The following is a 17,766-nucleotide window of genomic DNA, read 5'->3' as shown; positions in this document are numbered from 1 at the left end:
AGAATCCTTATAGTACCTGGCACGTAGTAAGCTCTGAGCAATGTTAGGTCAATATTATCATCATTTTGTTATCATGGTGATTGTAGTTAACGTCACATAGTAAAGTACACAAAAACATGTATGCTAAATGTTATTAATTCATGAAACATTTTTATTGTTTCCTATGTTCAGGACACTCTAGACTACACTGAAGTAAAAGGAGGCCATTTAAAAATATGAGTGGGAAAAAGGAACAAGATATATACATAAATCATTCTGGTACAGAATAAAAAATAGTGATGGAAGAGAAGTAAATCATCAGTTTTGGAATCATTAGTGAGCGGATCATCAGTGTTCTTGGTAGAGAATATTTTCAGACTATCAGGGAAGACTGTAAGAAGGAGATGGATCTAGAGGAAAATATAAGATTTGAATTTGTAGATACTTGTGGTAGGTAGTGGTTTGATGAGGTCAAGATATTCCAGCAATGACTATGTAAGCAAAGGTAAGAAAAATCTTGACAGAGGAGCTATCATGAGCAAGAAGTTTGTTTTCCCAGTCAAGGCTTATCAATTGCACTCCAGATGTGCTGACCCCCGCAATTTCCCCATATGTGGGAAACTAGACTGCATAATTTGTGGTAGTGGGGGTCTGTGATCCCACTTTCCCCTGGTTTAAAAACAATCTTGAGGTTTGTTTAGGATAATAGCAATTGTTGTCTAGGAGTTAAGCTTGGAGAAGAATGGAAAGATCTTGAATGTCAGAACACAAATTTTGCATTAAATTTGATTTGCTTTCTATTTAATAAAGCAGCTGGGTTCTTAAAATTATGAATAAAAATAATGATAATTTATGAACTAGAAGGTTCTCCCTGTTCTTATTCACTGTAGATAATGGGAAGGCAGTTATATGAAAAATCATTCTGGACTATAGATGGCTTGCCTCTGCCTTTGAGATATGACACTTAGGTTCCGAGCCCAGATCTGGTTCACCATGTGACTTTTATCAAGTGCCACTCCTCCCCTGCCTTTAGTTTCTCCATCTGTAAAAGAATAAATATGAAGAGTACATAGAGATGCATTCTAAAGATATCTCCTATTCTAAAACCTTTGAGAAGGAAAGAACATGTAACGGGGTGCAGTATTAAGAGCAGAAATTATTTATCTCAATGAAATAGGCTATTGTTCTTAAGAAGCAACACTACTCCCACCCTAAGCTTACTTCCTAAGCCTATTCAACATTGAAAAGAAATCCTGAATTTTGTGATTCTTCCAAACATGTACTTTGGCATACAATTGGAGAACCTAAAAATTAGTAGGCCCTAGGTTGTGGCCTCTGCAATCCGATACTCCTAAATGCTGAATGGATCCAGGCATTGCTGACCCACAGCAGTTCATTAGTGGGAGTCTTCCACTAATGATGTCCATGTCTGGCTGAACCATCCGTGGTTAATATTTGTAATCATGGCCCTAAGGCATTGGAAAAATCAAAGGATGCCCTCTGAATCACCAGGAAAAGATTAAATTAGATATAACTCCAGGTTTCTTGTTGGGAGTACATTTTATTATATTTCAATGTTTTGAAAATTAGGACTAGAAGCCTACTGTGGAAGGATCTTTCATGAACTAGAGTATGTGACTAATCTGCACCTCTCCTTCCTTAACCATTTCAGATAACAGAGTTTTCTGGACTTCTGGAGAATAAGATTATTATTCTCAAGGAGAGATGATCACCTCAGGAAAATTTGGACTATTGAAAAAAAAAAGGTAGTAAATACAACACAATTTTTCCTGTTAAACATTTTGCATATAAGCGAAATACAGTGTGGCCTTTAGAAATATTTTGCTATGAAAGTAGCACTTCAAGAGATTTGTGGTTTTGCATCTTCCTCTAGAGCTCTGTACAAGAAAAATACTCTATCCCTGCAACTTCACAAAAATGATTAGGTATTGCGTTTGGAAGTACTTATTATCAATAAGGCGCCTCCCCACCTTTGGGGACTTCTTGCAGGTTGTTGGAAAAAAGCTAAAAAGAGCACCTCAAAATATCCTCAGTGGCTTTTTTGAAGAACTTTAGAAGCCTTGGAGCCTGCTCATGGTACAGTTTTAAGGTGAAGGCAGGCAGGAAAACACTGAGTTTGAGTAACAAAGAAGCGAGAGAATATTAACCTTTGACAGCTCCATAACTACTCTCACCCCACTCCCGAAAAACAAAACAAAAGACACAGGAATATAACAAGCAATGTGAAGTCAGTGGGGAGAGGAGAGGGAAGCAGACAGCTGGAAAGTTACTGCAGCAAGTAGAAAGAGAAACCCAAATTGTGAACATTAAAAACGATTCGTAAATCTCTCCTCTCTGCCTTCTGAATAAAACCATACCCTGCCTGGAGACACTAGCCTCCTCTAAGACTTCAGTAATTCGTCCTGATGCACGCAGTACCAGTCCAATCCATTTTCTAGTTTGCAGAGGAAAATCCGGTCCAGCGTTTATTTTTAGCAGCGCTTCCCTGTGACCGAATGCTACAGCTCCTCAGCTGGGATAACTGAGGACCGTATTGGGGAGGGAGGCGAAGGGGGCGGGGGAGCGGGAGGCGGTGAAAAGGGGAGGGGGGACGCCCTGCGCATGCGTGCCAGCGCCCATGCAAATCTGCTGTGCATCCAGAGAGCAAAGTGGGATGATCTGTCACTACACCTGCAGCACCACGCTCGGAGGACAGCTCCTGCCTGCAGCTTCCAGACCCAGGTAAAAAAAAAAAAAAAATCTGAGCGGGCACTGTGCATGCATTTCAGTATCAGATGCGCGTCGCAACGTATCCCCTGTAGAGGCAATCTGCTGCTGCTCCTAAGTGTCCTTTGGTGGCTGATTGCAGCTTCAAGGTTTAAGAAATCCCATCTTTCAGGAAGCCTGAGGGGAAGGAAGGAAGTACGGGCGAAATCATCAGATTGGCTTCCCAGATTTGGGAATCTGAAGCGGGCCCACATCTTCCGGCCAACTTCCATTGAACTTCCCAGCACTCGAAAGGGACCGAAATGGAGAGCAAAGGTATGTGGTTGTCCCTATCGGGGGACTTCCCGCTGCATGTGCGTGTGGCCAAGGCAATCCTCGGCGAGGGGACTGCAGTGCTTGGGGAGCGAGCATCATACTAGGTCGATAGAGGAGGAGATGCTATGTCCATTGCAGCACTGGGGAAGTGTGGCAGGAAGGCGACTTCTTTTTAACTCCCACAGCTTGGAAGACAGTGTTTAATACTCCATCAGTTGCGTAGTGAAGTGTGATGAGTTTTTTGGGGGGAGGTGGGGAGAGTCCCCCCAAAATGGAGGAGGAGGAGGAGGAGGTATGTGTTAGTAAAGCAATATCTTTTCTGTATAATGGATGGACTCAAATAAATCTATTTCATTTGCTTTAGAATTGCTGACAGGCACGTTTGTATCTGATATCCAATAATGCATTGCTAAAAAAAAAAATGTTTGAATTTCACCACCCCCACCTCATGAAGATGGTATTTCTGGGTGTGTATGACCACATCCTACTGCATTTTGAATATATATCAGCAGAGAAATTGGGTCTATTTGGAACAGCATGCGTTAGAACTGACCTCTAAGAGGAACAGTGTATGGGAGTACTGCTTGGCTTCCAAGCATAATGCATTTACTAGTTCTGGACATGTACATATTAATGTTCTCCTCATAAGCAAATCTGCATAATGTATGCATGCCAACTGATAAATGAACTGTAAAAATCAACTTCTAATTGGCATATTGAACACACATAAACACAACGACTATTCTAACCACAAGATTAGATATCTTTTGGATTTAACCCCATCTATGCAGGTCTGTTTCTCCTTCTCCTTAAAACGCCCACCAGGTTGTGAGAGCCTTGAGTGATATGGTGGTCAGATATCCAGGAGGCATACTGGATGTATTTAATTCTGGCGAAATCAGAAGAAATGATGTCAACTTTTATGAAACTATATTCATTACCCAGAACTCGGGAAGCTATATTTGAAACAAGATTTTATTTTTAAACCAGGAATGTCAGTCACTGTGGTAATGTACTTAGGATCAGGGAATGGTGGTGAGTTACCTATTTCTGGGCTGATTAATGAAACTGGAGTGTTGAATGATAGCAGTTCTATGTTCAATAAAGTGTTTTAAGTATTTAATTGGTAGATTTAAAGTATTTGAACCTAGGCAAGCATTTATAGTATAAAAAGAGCTGAATCAACACGGATTAAGACTAGCAGGCAATTTTCAGTTCAGGCAGATTATTCTTATGATACATTGATGGGCATCTCCACGTCTGACAATGATGTACACATATGAGAGAATCCATGTCTATAAGTATACTTGAGGCATATATTATTAACTCTGTTATACTCCATTTTAAAATAAAAAGGCAGTCCTTAACATATAAAGGTTTGTAATATTCTAGTTGACTAAGTATTTCTGGGACATAAGGTTAACAACAGAACAAGAGTATCATTTTACTATGAAACAGTTTTTCTTGCTTAGATGACACCTGGTATTTGGTCACTAAATTTAGTTATTTGACAAAGGTTCTTGGTAACAGTTTTGCCTCCAATGTGTATACTAATTCCTGTTCAATCATAAAAAGAGGCTATATCTCTCGGCAGTAATCTTTTATTTTCCTTCGTTGCCCATAAAACATGCTACGTGTCACTTAGCGTTCCAGGTGGTTTAATGATCAGATTGCTAACAGTAGAGTTCTAGCTGTTCTTCCAGTCTTTTGAGTTCAGAAAGGAGAAAGAATCTCAGAAATATATCCGAAAAGAATCAGTTCAGAAGTTCTATGTCAATCCAGACAGCAATGATATAGTGAATCACAGCACTGATCCAAAGGCAACGAAGACTTTTGCTGTAGGCCAACATTCTGGTCATTTTGCAGAGGTCACATAATTGCCTCTGAAAAAAAAAAACCATGATGAAAGTCTTTATGCATGTTAGTTCCTGGACTTTCTTAATGAAGCTGTGTTAGCTGCTTGGCAATCAGATTAAAAATGGCTAATTACTTATACATTGGCCTCACTTTCTAAGTTGGTGCAAATGGCACAGCTAACGATGGTAGCTAACTTGAAATTTTTATTCCAGCCAAAAAGAGCGTATTAAGAGAAATGTGTATTTGTGCAATACTGTAATTGGTGCATCTTTCACGTTTTATGCTGCCGTGTACAAACTTCTTCCCCCAACAGATTCAAATCTAATTCTAGGAAGACATTCTCAAATGTATGTATATATAATACTTTTCTAGTAGAAACTCTTTAAAGATAGAGTCATATTGCGTGACTCAGTTGAGGGTTCAAGAGTTCTCTATCCCATACCCCGATCTAATGGCCCGTTTAATCTTGAATCCCATCGCCAACACTTGACAACCTTCACATTACCTCTAGCATTTGACAACCTTTCTTAGAGCATTGGTCCAGCATCCAGAAAGTTGAACTTCAGCTATTTACAAATAAGATCAATTTATTTTTGCTTGCTTATTTACAACTTTGCATCACTCCCTGTCATACAGGGTAAAGAAGAGAGGAAAATACATCAATTGACCTGAGGTTCAATTCATGATCTAATTTCAGCGATTTTTGTGCACCATGCACTTAACATTGTCTCAAAGATTTGGGTTGGTACGCAGTCCGAGCAGCTCTGATGGAATTTGTGCCTTGCATATCTTAAGGGCTTGAGATTCTTAAATGAGTTAAAATGTTTAGTATTTAGACGAGTGGTTCACAAAGTTTGCTGCACACTAGAATCACCTGACATACTTTCTGAACATACTCATCCTGAGATGGCACCCCATACCAATGAAATTAGAATATTGGGGTGGAAGAAAAAAGCATATATGTTTCCTTTAGAGGTCCCTATGTACAGCAGTGTTTGGAAACCACTGATTTAGACTCTTGATAGTCAAAATGTGGTTTGCAGACAAATTTTTTAGAACTGCAGAATCTCCATATTTACTCCAGGTCTATTGAGTCAGAATTAGAATTTTGACAAAGTACCTAGGCAATTTGTATGCACATTAATGTTTGAGAAGCATGATTTAGAGTGAGGAAACAGGCTTTTTCCTTCCTTTCCTCCTTCCTTCCTTCCTTCTTTCCTTCCTTCCTTTCTTCCTTCCTTCTTTCCCTCTTCCCTCCCTTTCCCTTCCTCCCTTTCTCCCTCCCTTTTCCCTTCCTCCCTTTCTTCCTTCCCCCCCTCCCTTCCTCTCCTCCCCTCCCCTCCTTTCCTCTTCCCTCCTTTCTCCCCTATTCTCCCCTCCCCTTTCCTCTCCTCTCCTCTCTCTCTCTCGCTCTCACACACACACACACACACTCTCACCTCCCACTGACCCCCACCTATATCACATTTTTCTTTGTCTAGGTAGATTTCCAGCCTCAAGCTGGCATACTACCTATAGAAACACCTGTAGAGCTTTTCAAATGTAAAGATGCTTAGGCCATACCCCTAATAATGTGGGTTTAATTAGTTCTGGGGTGGGATCTGGGCATAAGTATTTTTAAATGGCTCCCAAGTGATGCTAATGGATGGCCAGAGTTAACCACTGATGTAGGGCATTACTGCTGGTGGTCCACAGACCAGCAGCATTTGCATCACCTGGGAGCTTGTTAGAAATGCAGAATCTCAGTCCCTACACCAGATCTACCAAATCAAATCTGGATTTCAACAAAATCTAATGGTCATTTCTATGCACCTTAACATTTAAGAAGCACTGGTGTAGATCTCAGGGAACTGATTGTACCTGAGAATGAATGACACCACTCCAGGCACCTCAGTAGAGAAGATTTGATATTATCTGTCTAATCATTATGAAGGCTCATGGATATGTGATCATGTTCTAGGTCTTCTGGTTGTTTTTGGATACAACAAAAATGAAATGAAAAAGAAACTGCGTGCCTCATAGTTAGATCAGAAAACAAACTTACTTTTAAATACCCTTGCTGCTCCTCCTCCAATCACTTACTTTCAACCCCCAATTACCCTAAATATTTATTCTCTACATTCATTTTAAGCTCCTGACAAAGTCTGCTGTTAACTCATGGTAATGTGATGATATTTGACTACTTAAATCAAGTCACTTCTAAACAGAGTGAATATAGCTTTATCCTTTTCTATTGTCATACCTCTCTGTTCAACCCTTTTGAGATTCCTATGACCTAAGTACTTGTTTGTCCCTCACATACTGCGTTTCTTACAGTCAACATTGTAATTTTTGTGCTTTTTATTTAAACAAATATTTATTGAGCATCTGATATGTACCCAATGTGCTTATTTCTGAGAATGTGAAAGAAAACTAAGATGCAATCTCTGAACTTGACAATTTCACTCTTCTATCTTCACTAATATATTAACCTTCTCGTGGGCAAAATCTGAGCCTTTAACATTCCAGCAACCACGTAAGTGTCTATCTCAGGTAGAGTATTTTAGTTTGCATAGTAGGGATTCGAATTATATGCATTGGATAGCCTTAATTAGTTTTTTTAGGCCAACTTCATGGATCCAGAAGATTGTAAGTTGGGAGAAGTGTGGGAAACTTAGCTACCAGGAGGGCTTCCAGAAACATCAGTGTGATTCCAGAACATGGAAGGGAGTAACTTGACCCACTCTCTCAAGAGAGACCTGCACATGTATATCCAAGGAAGATTCAATTCTCTATTCTAGATTTCATACCAGCCATCAGAGTTCAATCAGGGCCATGAACCAACACACTTAAGGTATAGAACAGTCATTTCTCTGAAGCCAGGATGATTTACTCTGCAGCAGAGAAAGGAAATGTCTATGCAATCATTAGTATATCAGAACTGGAAAGTGATTTTAAGAAGAGCCATTTTGTGGTTCAACAATAACAACAACAGTAATAAAAGACTGAGCCAGTATAGTGAGATAAGTACAATATAATTCAGTAAAATCATGATGTATAGTCACTGAGTGTAGGAAATACAGTTTCTTACTCCACCTGTCATGGTGTAAATTTGGACAAATCTTTTCCTCTTTGGGTCTCAAGATTCTTAAATATCAAAGGGAGTCCAGTTCATTTAATTTAAAATACTGAGTTGCCACATTGTTCCAGGCACATTATTAAATGTGGGGGACAGAGGTATAAATAGTTTATTGACTTGCCCTCTAAAAGCTTACAATGTAGGGATATATGAACAGGATCAAGAGCTGTTGATTTCTAACATTTTATGTGTCTTCTCCATTCATCTTTCAGAGTTCTAATAGGTTATCCGGGAGGCTAGAATATAAAGTCTTACAGTGATTAATGAGCTCCAAAGAGGCACTTAACATTCCACAGCAATAATTCCCGCCTTTTGTTTCCCCTTTGGTTTATTTAAAGAAAATTATTGTGTGGGAGAACATTTGAACTCAAGCTATATATCTACTATAAAAGCTATTCCGCCTAACTAGCTACCTGCCTAACCTGTTTCTTGCTTTAGGTTATTATGAGGCTTGTTAGCCTCAGTAATAGGTCTGGGGGAGGCCAACCTACTTGCCATTCCCTTATCCTTTTTCTTTTGTGCTTTTAAGTTTTTGAAGTACCAACCTTATTAGGTTTGGTGTTTTGTGCTACTGAGTGACCAATAATGGTTTATTGCATCTCTTAATATTGGGTTTCCTGATTTGTCACATATTTACACCCATAAATAACGTTTGTGAAACACTTTGTACTTTTTCAAAAGGCTTTTAATATATACAGTCTCCCTTAAAACCCTGTGATTGGGCATTTTAACTTTATTTTATAGATAACAAAACAAAGGATCATAAAGACTAAATGACTTAGGCAACTCATCTTACCTCTGTTTCTCTGCAAAATAAGAATTCTTATACCCATCCCAAGTGCCGTACCATAATATCATGATTATGAAATAAAACTCATGCTAATAAAGTATTTAGCACTCTTTAGAATTATAATCTGACTTTCATCATTTTTAGCTGTATCTCTCTTTACACTAGACTGTGAGATCCTGGATGGTAGAAATTGGTCCTCTGCCATTTTTGTAGTTTTAGCAGCAAGTGTACTGCATAGACACTCAATAAATCACCCTTCATTAACTCCCACAAAAACTTCACTTTACCAAAAGGGATTTCTTTTGTGCTTATTCTACAGTTTTAATAGTAACGTCTCCAACACCTGAATTTGTCTCTACATCTTATGGGTTTGGGGATGGAGATATATTGAGTCAAGTATTACACCTTGGATGGGTTTAAAACATAAACTGTGTAAATTCTGGCCACTAACAATGGTCTTAATCGGGGTACATCTCAGAACCACCAGACATCCTGTAATACCTGCAAGTCAGATATTTAAGAAACACTCAGGTGATGATGTATGTCCTCAATTATGAATCCACAGATAAGCTCCAAGATGGTTACTAGGAAACTATAACACATACATGTGTTCTTTATCAGGAGCACTATAGGACTTCTACTGCCTGGGCCTTGTCTTTTATTACCACCCTCTTTAGTGTTAAGAGAGTGTGTGTAGAAGAGAGATTTCATTTCTGTACTACAGACTTGGGATTGAAAATAGATATGCAAAATAGATGGCAAGAGTTTGAGGCTAAGATGACATGCCATTTTCCCCAGCATCATCTTCCTCATCTCCTTATTAGCATCCTTGCATGCAGAGCACGGTAGGATTTTTTTAGGATCTATGTCAATAGTTCTAATTTTAGCTTTCTCATCTCTCCAGTTACTTTTTGAAATAGTCTCTGTCTCCTTGTCTTTGGGAATGTGAGACTCCCACCCAGGGAGGCCGTGGTATTTAACTGCTGCGATGCTGCTGATGGCACCTAGGCAGAAGTCCCAAAGGACACCTGTTGCCCCTTCACAGATCTTTTCTTTTTTCTCTAGCGCATACTCTGCCTGGCTTTTTACCTGAAAGAAGCCCCATTACTAATGATTGAAAAAGCACACATAATTGAAAGTGGGACTTTAAACTACGTGAAAGAAGTAAAGGGAAGCTGCCATTCTGTGGTTAGGTTTTTGTTTCTTTCTTGTTTGTGGATTGGCCATTAGCCTGAGAAGCAGCCCAAAGGGACTAGACTGCAGAAAAAGAATCCAGAAACTTTCAGAGGCTGTTCAGAAGATAACTAAATGCACCAAAGAGTCCTTTAACAAGCAGGCAGGAAGAGGCAGCAATGCCAATCTCTCCCTACCTCATTCACTTCTACAATTATCACCCACGTGAAACAATCAGGTTTTCCTCGAATCCTCCAGTACTGATAGCACTCTTAACAGATTGAACAAACCTCAACACAGGTAATTTGGGAAATTTCTTTTCAGATACTTGGAAACTGAAAAATCTAGATATGCTTCCTGCTTCAAAATGTGTTGGGTTGTTTTTCTTTTCTTTTTTTTCTTTTTTTTTGCCCTTAGTCTCTTTCACATATTATAATAAATTGGGGTTAGATACTCTACAAACAAGACTATTATATAAGATTTATTATATGATCATTCTAATTGTTTAAATCTGGAAAATTTAAAATTAGACTATTTACACATTTTATCTAAAGGCTTTTCCTTCATTTCAAAATATGTTCAACATTTCTAGCACTATTTAAAATTGAATTTGGTTTACTTCTTTCTTTCTTCTGGGATTTAAGAGAGAAATATTTGCTATGTATCAAGATAAAGGTTTTCATGTAAATCACTCTTTATTTGCAAGCCTACAAATAATTTAACATGAGATGAAATGAGTACTTTTTTACTATGGGCTTTGATTTGCATCAGCATAAAAAACAAACGATTATGCAAATATAGCAAGACCCTCAATAACAATAACATAAACGTGAGGGAGACAACTAAAGCAATAGCACAGACCAATCAGTGCCAGTCTTTTAAAATGAGACCATTGGTTGATTGATTCAATAAGCAGTATTTCCTTAGAACCTACTGTTTGTTAGCTGTCCTAAGGCTGAGCTTTTCTAACTGTAGTATGCACACTGGTGGGATTATGACATTGTATACTCTGGTGATACACTGAGGCATAAAATACACATGGTGCATGTTCCAATGAAATATAACTAATATTCTAATGTATTAATCTAACAGACTACTTAGATTATTCTAATCTAATCTATTAAATGCTAGAAGATCTGGGATCAGGTTCTCGTTCTTCTGTTCCATGGATGAACCTCAGTGTACTAAACCTCTCTCTCTTTTTTTTTTTTTTAACTCGGTTTGCCCATTATTGATTTTTATTTTCTTGTTACAAAGAAATTGTTATTTTAAGCTTGTTTGTATTCTTTCTTGATCCTCTTTAGGCTTAACTTCTACAGAAAATAAACAGGGTGATCATAATTACCACATCAAATTTTAAGGACTCAGTTTGGGTTTGAGCTAGCTTTTTAATGCTGTGAATTGTGCAACTGAAGTTGTTGGATGTATAACTTTATTGAGGAATTAATTTGATTCTGAGTGAGAAAGCACTAAGAGGAAAAAAGTGCTACTTGGCTAAAGTTTGTATATGGCATGATTGTGACCACATAGGTCACAGGTTCATGTCTAAATTGATGGATGGCTGCAGTGGCCTTGTGGAAAAGACGCTGTCTTGGGGATCCGGAGACCTGGATTTGAATCCTAATTCCCGCCCCATCTTCAGTTTGAGCTCGTGGCTTTCTTTCTATGGCCTTGTTCTTCATCTGCAAAACAAGAGTGGATTAGAGGCAAGATTCTTTTCACTTCTGGGATTGAAAGAACCAGCATTTGTGAAGTGTTTATATAGGAACTACAGTGGATACATTCTGTTTAAAGATTTATGATCAGCTGCTTGTTCTCTCCTATCTCTTTTGGCGAACTTGATGGCATTTTTGCTTAGCAGATTGTACATTATGTTTTTATAACGTCTTTTCTTCACCCTCATATGTGTCCTCTTTACAATTAAGATGAGTTTATTTATACAACAGTCATATGTGAAGTTGATTTGGTGGATATGGTTTTCTTCTCTCTGCCAGCCCTAACCAGCACCTTCTTGCTAAAAAAAAAAAAAAAAAAAAAAAAAAAAAGAAAGACTAACAGAATAATGACAAACAGTCCACCAAGGGCTGAGTGTTTTACTGACAATATTGATAGGAAGTCTGATTTTCTTTAGTTCTCAATCATTAGTAATATATTACTAAAAAACAATTGCACTCAATCCTTCATTGCCTTCAAACAATTTAAAAACCAATAACTATGTCTTCTAATGTTTGATTGGCTACTGACCATTTTAGATAGAAGAAGCATTTTCTACCACCAGATGAAAGCTATCCAAGGTCTAAGGGTTTCATGGTTAATAAACTGAATTTCTTGATTATGAGAGAAGAATAAAAGAAAGGGAAATATCTAACAGCCATTAACATGTTTATGAACATGGGTTATAATCAGAAGTGTTTATGACATAATGGTAATTATAAAAATAGTACATGTGGATATATGCACTAATTATAATAATGTAAAATCTGTTTGGTCATTGGCAAATAGTAGATTGTATTATGCAAAAAGTGACAATATTTGGATAATGACGATTGAATTATGAGTGGAGTTTTATCCTTTTTCACATATTTTATTACAGTTTTTTTCCCATAAAGCAGATTTTCTTTCTATGCTTTATGGGGAAAAAAACTGTAATAGGTGTTGGGTTCAGTTATAAACTTAAACAGATCCAGCTAAACTTAAAAAAGCTCTTTATTCTTCATGCTTTCATGCTTTATTCATGTCAAACATTGAAAGGACATTTGGAAAGATAACTGAGTCTTTTGAAATAATGCGTTTGCAGCTTTTACTATGTTTAGGCACTGTACTTTACATATATTGACTCACTTAAGCCTCATAAAAACCCAATGAGGCAGGCACTATTGTCATCCCTATTTTAGGGATGAGAAAAGTCAGGCGTAGAGATGTTAAGTAATTTGCCCAGGTCACACAGCTAGTAAGTTGCAGACTGGCTTCAGGGTCTATGAGCTTAACCACTACTTAACACCTAAGGCATACTTTAGTATAGTCTTATAAGCCAATCAACCTTCCTTTGTTACTGAAAAACTAGTCCCACTGTGTATGTACAGATTTTATTAACCTTCAGAATACCCAATCTCTGCAGGCTTAGTCTCACTCAAGCCCTGGGCCAATAAGATACAGACTTGAGGAATCACTGGGCCTTCCTGCCTGTTATCAGGTGGGTTCAAGAAAGAACCCACTGCTCTTATGTGCCTTAAGTTGGCTTCCACCCCTAGGGGCTTAATTAAGCATCGGGTTGCAGCTTCTTTTTCTAACCCTCACATTGAATAACTGTTCTGTTTACCTGGGCAGCTCAGTGGTGTGGTAGAAAGATCGTAAGACTTGAAATCAAACACACAACTAACAACTTTTTAGTCTCTGTAACTTGGGTAAGATATATTTCTGTATCCTTGCTTCCTAATTTGTACAATGACTCTCTTTCTAGGTTAATGAGACAAACGAGGAAAATACATATAAAGAACCAAGCTTAAAATTAGTACTTAATAATTACAGCTGCTACTGTTGTTATTCTTGTCGTTAGCATTTGACCCTTAGGCTTACTACTTCCTCTGCTTCTATATGGGGCTGGATTCTTTCCTTAAAATCCCTAAGATTCCTCTTCATCTTACCTAGTTTTATTTTGCTCATTTTTATCTGTTTGGAACCAGAGAATGCCATGCAGCTGTGGTATGTAGTTTAAAACAATGTAGTTAAGATATACTCGTTTTAAATTATGCAATAAAAACTGAATGGCAGTGACATCAATTGATTCCTATACTGATTTTTTAAATCATAGTTTTACTATTTTTTTTCCCATTATCTGGCTTACAATGAAGTCTAATTTCTTCAGAAGAAAGAACCTGACTATTTTAACAGGGATGTTGACGTTGTTGGCTGGGTCCAGGAAACATTGCATTGTTTATGTCAGAATAGTAAGGACAACTTTCTGACCAGTTTTCCAACTTAAGTGTGTACAAAAACACAGATCACTGGGCCCCACCCCTAGGGTTTCTGATTCAGTGAACCCAGGGTTACCCCGGGCTTTTGAGTTTACTTTTCTACAAGTTCCCAGAAGGTGTTGATGCTGCTAGTCTAGATCTTTGAGAAAACCTGGTGTAGACAATCTAGTCTAAGATTCTCTTGCACTTGGGAATTCAATCTAGAAATAGATGTGTATTTTGCTGGTTATTCAGAAATATCAGAATAAGGGATCAGGGATAGCATTCTCATGAGGGAATTGCATAGCTTAAAAGAGTCAGTGATACCACGTATAGACAATTAGCCCAGCATTATCCACAACCACACTGGTTAATTAATTAATACAAGGATCCATGCTTGGACGTATCCATTTATCTGTGCCATGCACATTGCTTGTTACTGGGGCTAGACATGAAAAACCATGCAGTTACTGACCTCAAGAACACCTCACAAATTAGCTTTTGAAGATATGCATGAAGAGAAACCTAGGAAGAACTGACAGCTGGCAATACATGTGAAAATTTAGACTAAATTTACTTTTACCATCACACGGTCTGTGTGGATTGCTCTGGCTAGGCATTAGAGGCTAGGAACCAAGGACTAAGACAAGGTTTCAACTATCCCCTATTACACTAAATATCTAAATGTAATCTTTTGGGAATATAGAGAGGAATTCGACATCTAGGAAGGAGTTGGCATTTGAACTCACTCTTGCAGAAGGGATAAAATGAAAACATTGGAAAATCATTCTAGGCTGATGAAATATTATATGCAAAGGTAGAGAGACCAATGTCTCTCTACATATACATGTAGTAGCCAGGAAAAGATTAATGGATTGCTTAGTTCATTCATCCAATGTCCATTTATTGTGCTGGACACTATTTTAGGTGCTGAATATAGTACTGACACTCTTTCCTCATGAACCATGTAAGGGTTGGGACAGGACACAGTAGATGATGAATCATATAAGAAAGGAAGAAAGGTTGGAAGCAAATTGTGGAAGCCTGTTACAAATTATGTAATGTAGGTGATGATTTCATTTACATTTCAAAAACATTGACTGCTGTAATCATCTTTAAAAAATTAGATTCCTAGGTCTTCTAGAATACAATTCTACTTACAAAGCTTTAATTATTCACTAGCTTTTCAAGAACACATCTACTGTGCAAAGCAAGGCATACGTACAAGCACACTGTCAGGGCCAGAAGAAATACTGTGACCCAGTATTTCATTCTGATTTTTGCCAGTCTCTGCTGCTAACACACTTCTCTTGCTTAATGGAACAATGAGTTTCATTTTTGTTCACTTTTGGCTCTCAACTCTCTAAAATTCTAGCATTGAAACTTATAGACTAGTATTGTAGGGTAAAGGTCCTTTTGAAAATAACCTTTCGAAAAGTGTCAGGCTTAAAAATTATTTCCTTAAGATCTATAAATTATTAAGACTCAGAATTATAAGACTAAAAACTACGCAAGTACTAATATATGTGCATTTTGCAACTGTGCTATACGAATTTTCTCAAACTCATCTATGCTTAAATATATGAAGACTCACGTCAGAAATACGTTTGTCTCCAAACTCACCCATCACTCTTTCAATGGCATATTTTTGATATTATGATGACCCTTCTTTAGAGAAGACAGAGTTCTAAAAGAACAGTTTCTGAATCCAATTCTGGTCTTGATTTTTGTCTTCCTAATTCCTAGCCAAAGACATTGGGCAAGGGTCCTAATCTCCATAATCCTGGATTTCCTTATCTATATAATGGAGATAATAATAGTAGCTATTTATAGAGTTGTTTTTACTACTAAATAAGATAGTATAAGTATTTACCACACTACCTGGCATACAATAAGCATTCAATAAAATGTAGATATTATTATTTTAAGTATCTCAGAACTGCTCTGGTACGAAATCATCGCCATGGGGTTTTGCTGAGTCTAATGGATTCGAGTTTGCTTAATTGTTTCAATGAAATTCAAGCACCACACTTGCAATGTGTGCCTTTAGTTGTAGCTCAGTGTAGTGCTGTAAAGTATGGCAGCTCCAAAACATTTTACTTTTTAATCAAACACTTAAAACTGCTCCAGGAAGACACATCATACCAAACTGCATCATCGTGATCAATGATTGAAGTCTAGAAAGCATCTTGTATAGGGAAGGTCTCAGCTTGATTGGTAAAAGATTTATGAACAAGATTTTGAAGATGAAGGTCAGCAGATGATTTTCTTCTAATAACCATAAGGTGCAGTTAGACAGATGGCAACGACAGCCTTGTCTTGTCTCTGAGCAACCTCTTTTAATCTCAACTGACCCCAGTGAATCGTGTCTTAGTAAAGATGGGAGGATGTTGGGGAACACACTGCAATTTCCTGTGATACTCAATTCCATCAGAAATGCTTTTAGAGCAAAAGCAGTATAAAAACAATCTCTCATGCATAAAATTTGAGGTGATTTCTTCTTTCTTTTTCTGTTTTTACTTGCTATTTTTGTCACAGTTATACAAAGTATATCGTGAAATATAGTACTTTCTTGTCCTCTCTCGCATTTTTTCCTCTACAATCACTTTCGACTCTTGTTGATATTTACCTTCATGTGCTAAACAATATTCTCTTCTTACTACCTCTTAATTTCTCAGCGTCCCACCAAGGAAATAGCTTTCAAGTCTCTCCCTTTATCACATTCTTACCACAACCTGCCTCCTTTCCATCTCACCATCTTTCCAAGGCTGTTACGTTGTTATTTTTCTTAGATCAGTATTTAGTAGTTGCATGATTATGATTATGTAAATACTTTCATGACTAAGACAAATTAAACTATGATTACTCCTCCTTTTGTCATAAGATTTTGTTTTTTTTCTGTGGTTGATAACTGTCTTGTTTTTATGTGCCCAGCTTTCTACATACTTTGTACTATATTTAACTCCAAGTCCCTGCCAGTTACCTGAATCTCATCTGAAGACACTCAGATGCACAGATATTCTATCAATTTCATCGTGAAGTAATATCCCTCAGAACCTGATGACTGGGTGCTATGTGCACCCTTTTTCTGTGCATTGCTTTGGTCCCAGGGTCTCTTTTTCCATCACCCTAGAAAATTTTGGCAGGTCTCTGCTTGGCTGTCTTGTTCTCCTGCATCCTCTGTATTAGTTCACTCTCTTATTTTGGTGGAATACATTCTCCAACAGCTTCCTAAAAAAAAAAGGATACACAGTAAAATTTCTGAGCCTTTTCATATCGGAAAATATCTTCATTTTCCCTCATATTTGAACAATCGTGTGGTTAGGTATAGAATTCTAGATTTAAAATAAGTTTTCTTCAGAACTTAAATTACACCATTACAACATCTTTTTTTCTGCCAGTTTTGTTGTTCTGGTCTGATGTCATTCTAACATTCTGATTTCTTATTTTTTGTACATGCTTGATATTTTTTTTCTCTGAAAACTTTTAGTGTCTATTCTTTTTTCTCAGTGTTTTGAAAATTGATAGTAATTTGCCTTCTTATAGTTTCATTTTCACTCATTATGCTGTGTATTTACTGTGGAAACTCTTCTTTAATTCTAGAAATGTTTTCTTTAATTCTTTAATCTCTAGAAAATTGAAAATAATTTAGTTTTTGAAAATATTTTCTTAATGATCTCCTACTCTCTTTTTTTTGTTATTGTTGTTTTGTTCTGGTATTCTGGAAATCTTACTTGTTTATATTTTGGATTGTTTTTCATAGGTTTCTATTTTTCATATGTTTTATTTCCTATTCTCTACCTCTTTTGTCTTTTCTCTATTTTCTAGATTATGGGCTCAAGTTTATCTTTTAA

The 17,766-nt window shown here is 37.3% G+C and overlaps 1 protein-coding gene and 1 non-coding gene across 3 annotated transcripts in view; both read left to right on the top strand.

The window, feature by feature from the left end:
* Nucleotides 1-489: 489 nt before the first annotated feature.
* LOC112439521 (U1 spliceosomal RNA) lies at nucleotides 490-651 on the top strand. Its single transcript, XR_003027790.1, has one exon. It is a non-coding gene; the product is annotated as a U1 spliceosomal RNA (small nuclear RNA).
* A 564-nt stretch (nucleotides 652-1,215) lies between these two features.
* The window catches only part of FGF12 (fibroblast growth factor 12), a 589,282-nt gene continuing 572,731 nt past the window's right edge, over nucleotides 1,216-17,766 (top strand). Inside the window, exons 1-2 of one of the 2 annotated variants that reach the window (XM_055110791.3) lie at nucleotides 1,216-2,721; nucleotides 2,879-3,021. In XM_055110791.3, coding sequence (XP_054966766.1) covers nucleotides 3,009-3,021 — 13 coding nt within the window. In that variant the 5' untranslated portion in view covers nucleotides 1,216-2,721; nucleotides 2,879-3,008. The remainder of the gene's footprint in view (nucleotides 2,722-2,878; nucleotides 3,022-17,766) is intronic. The other variant, XM_034957907.3, reaches the window with a different exon arrangement.

Source organism: Pan paniscus, chromosome 2 (genome assembly GCF_029289425.2).
Source record: "Pan paniscus chromosome 2, NHGRI_mPanPan1-v2.0_pri, whole genome shotgun sequence".
Classification (NCBI taxonomy): Eukaryota; Metazoa; Chordata; class Mammalia; order Primates; family Hominidae; genus Pan; species Pan paniscus.
The sequence above is the reverse complement of the archived record's forward strand: the minus strand, read 5'-3'. Positions and strand labels throughout refer to the sequence as shown.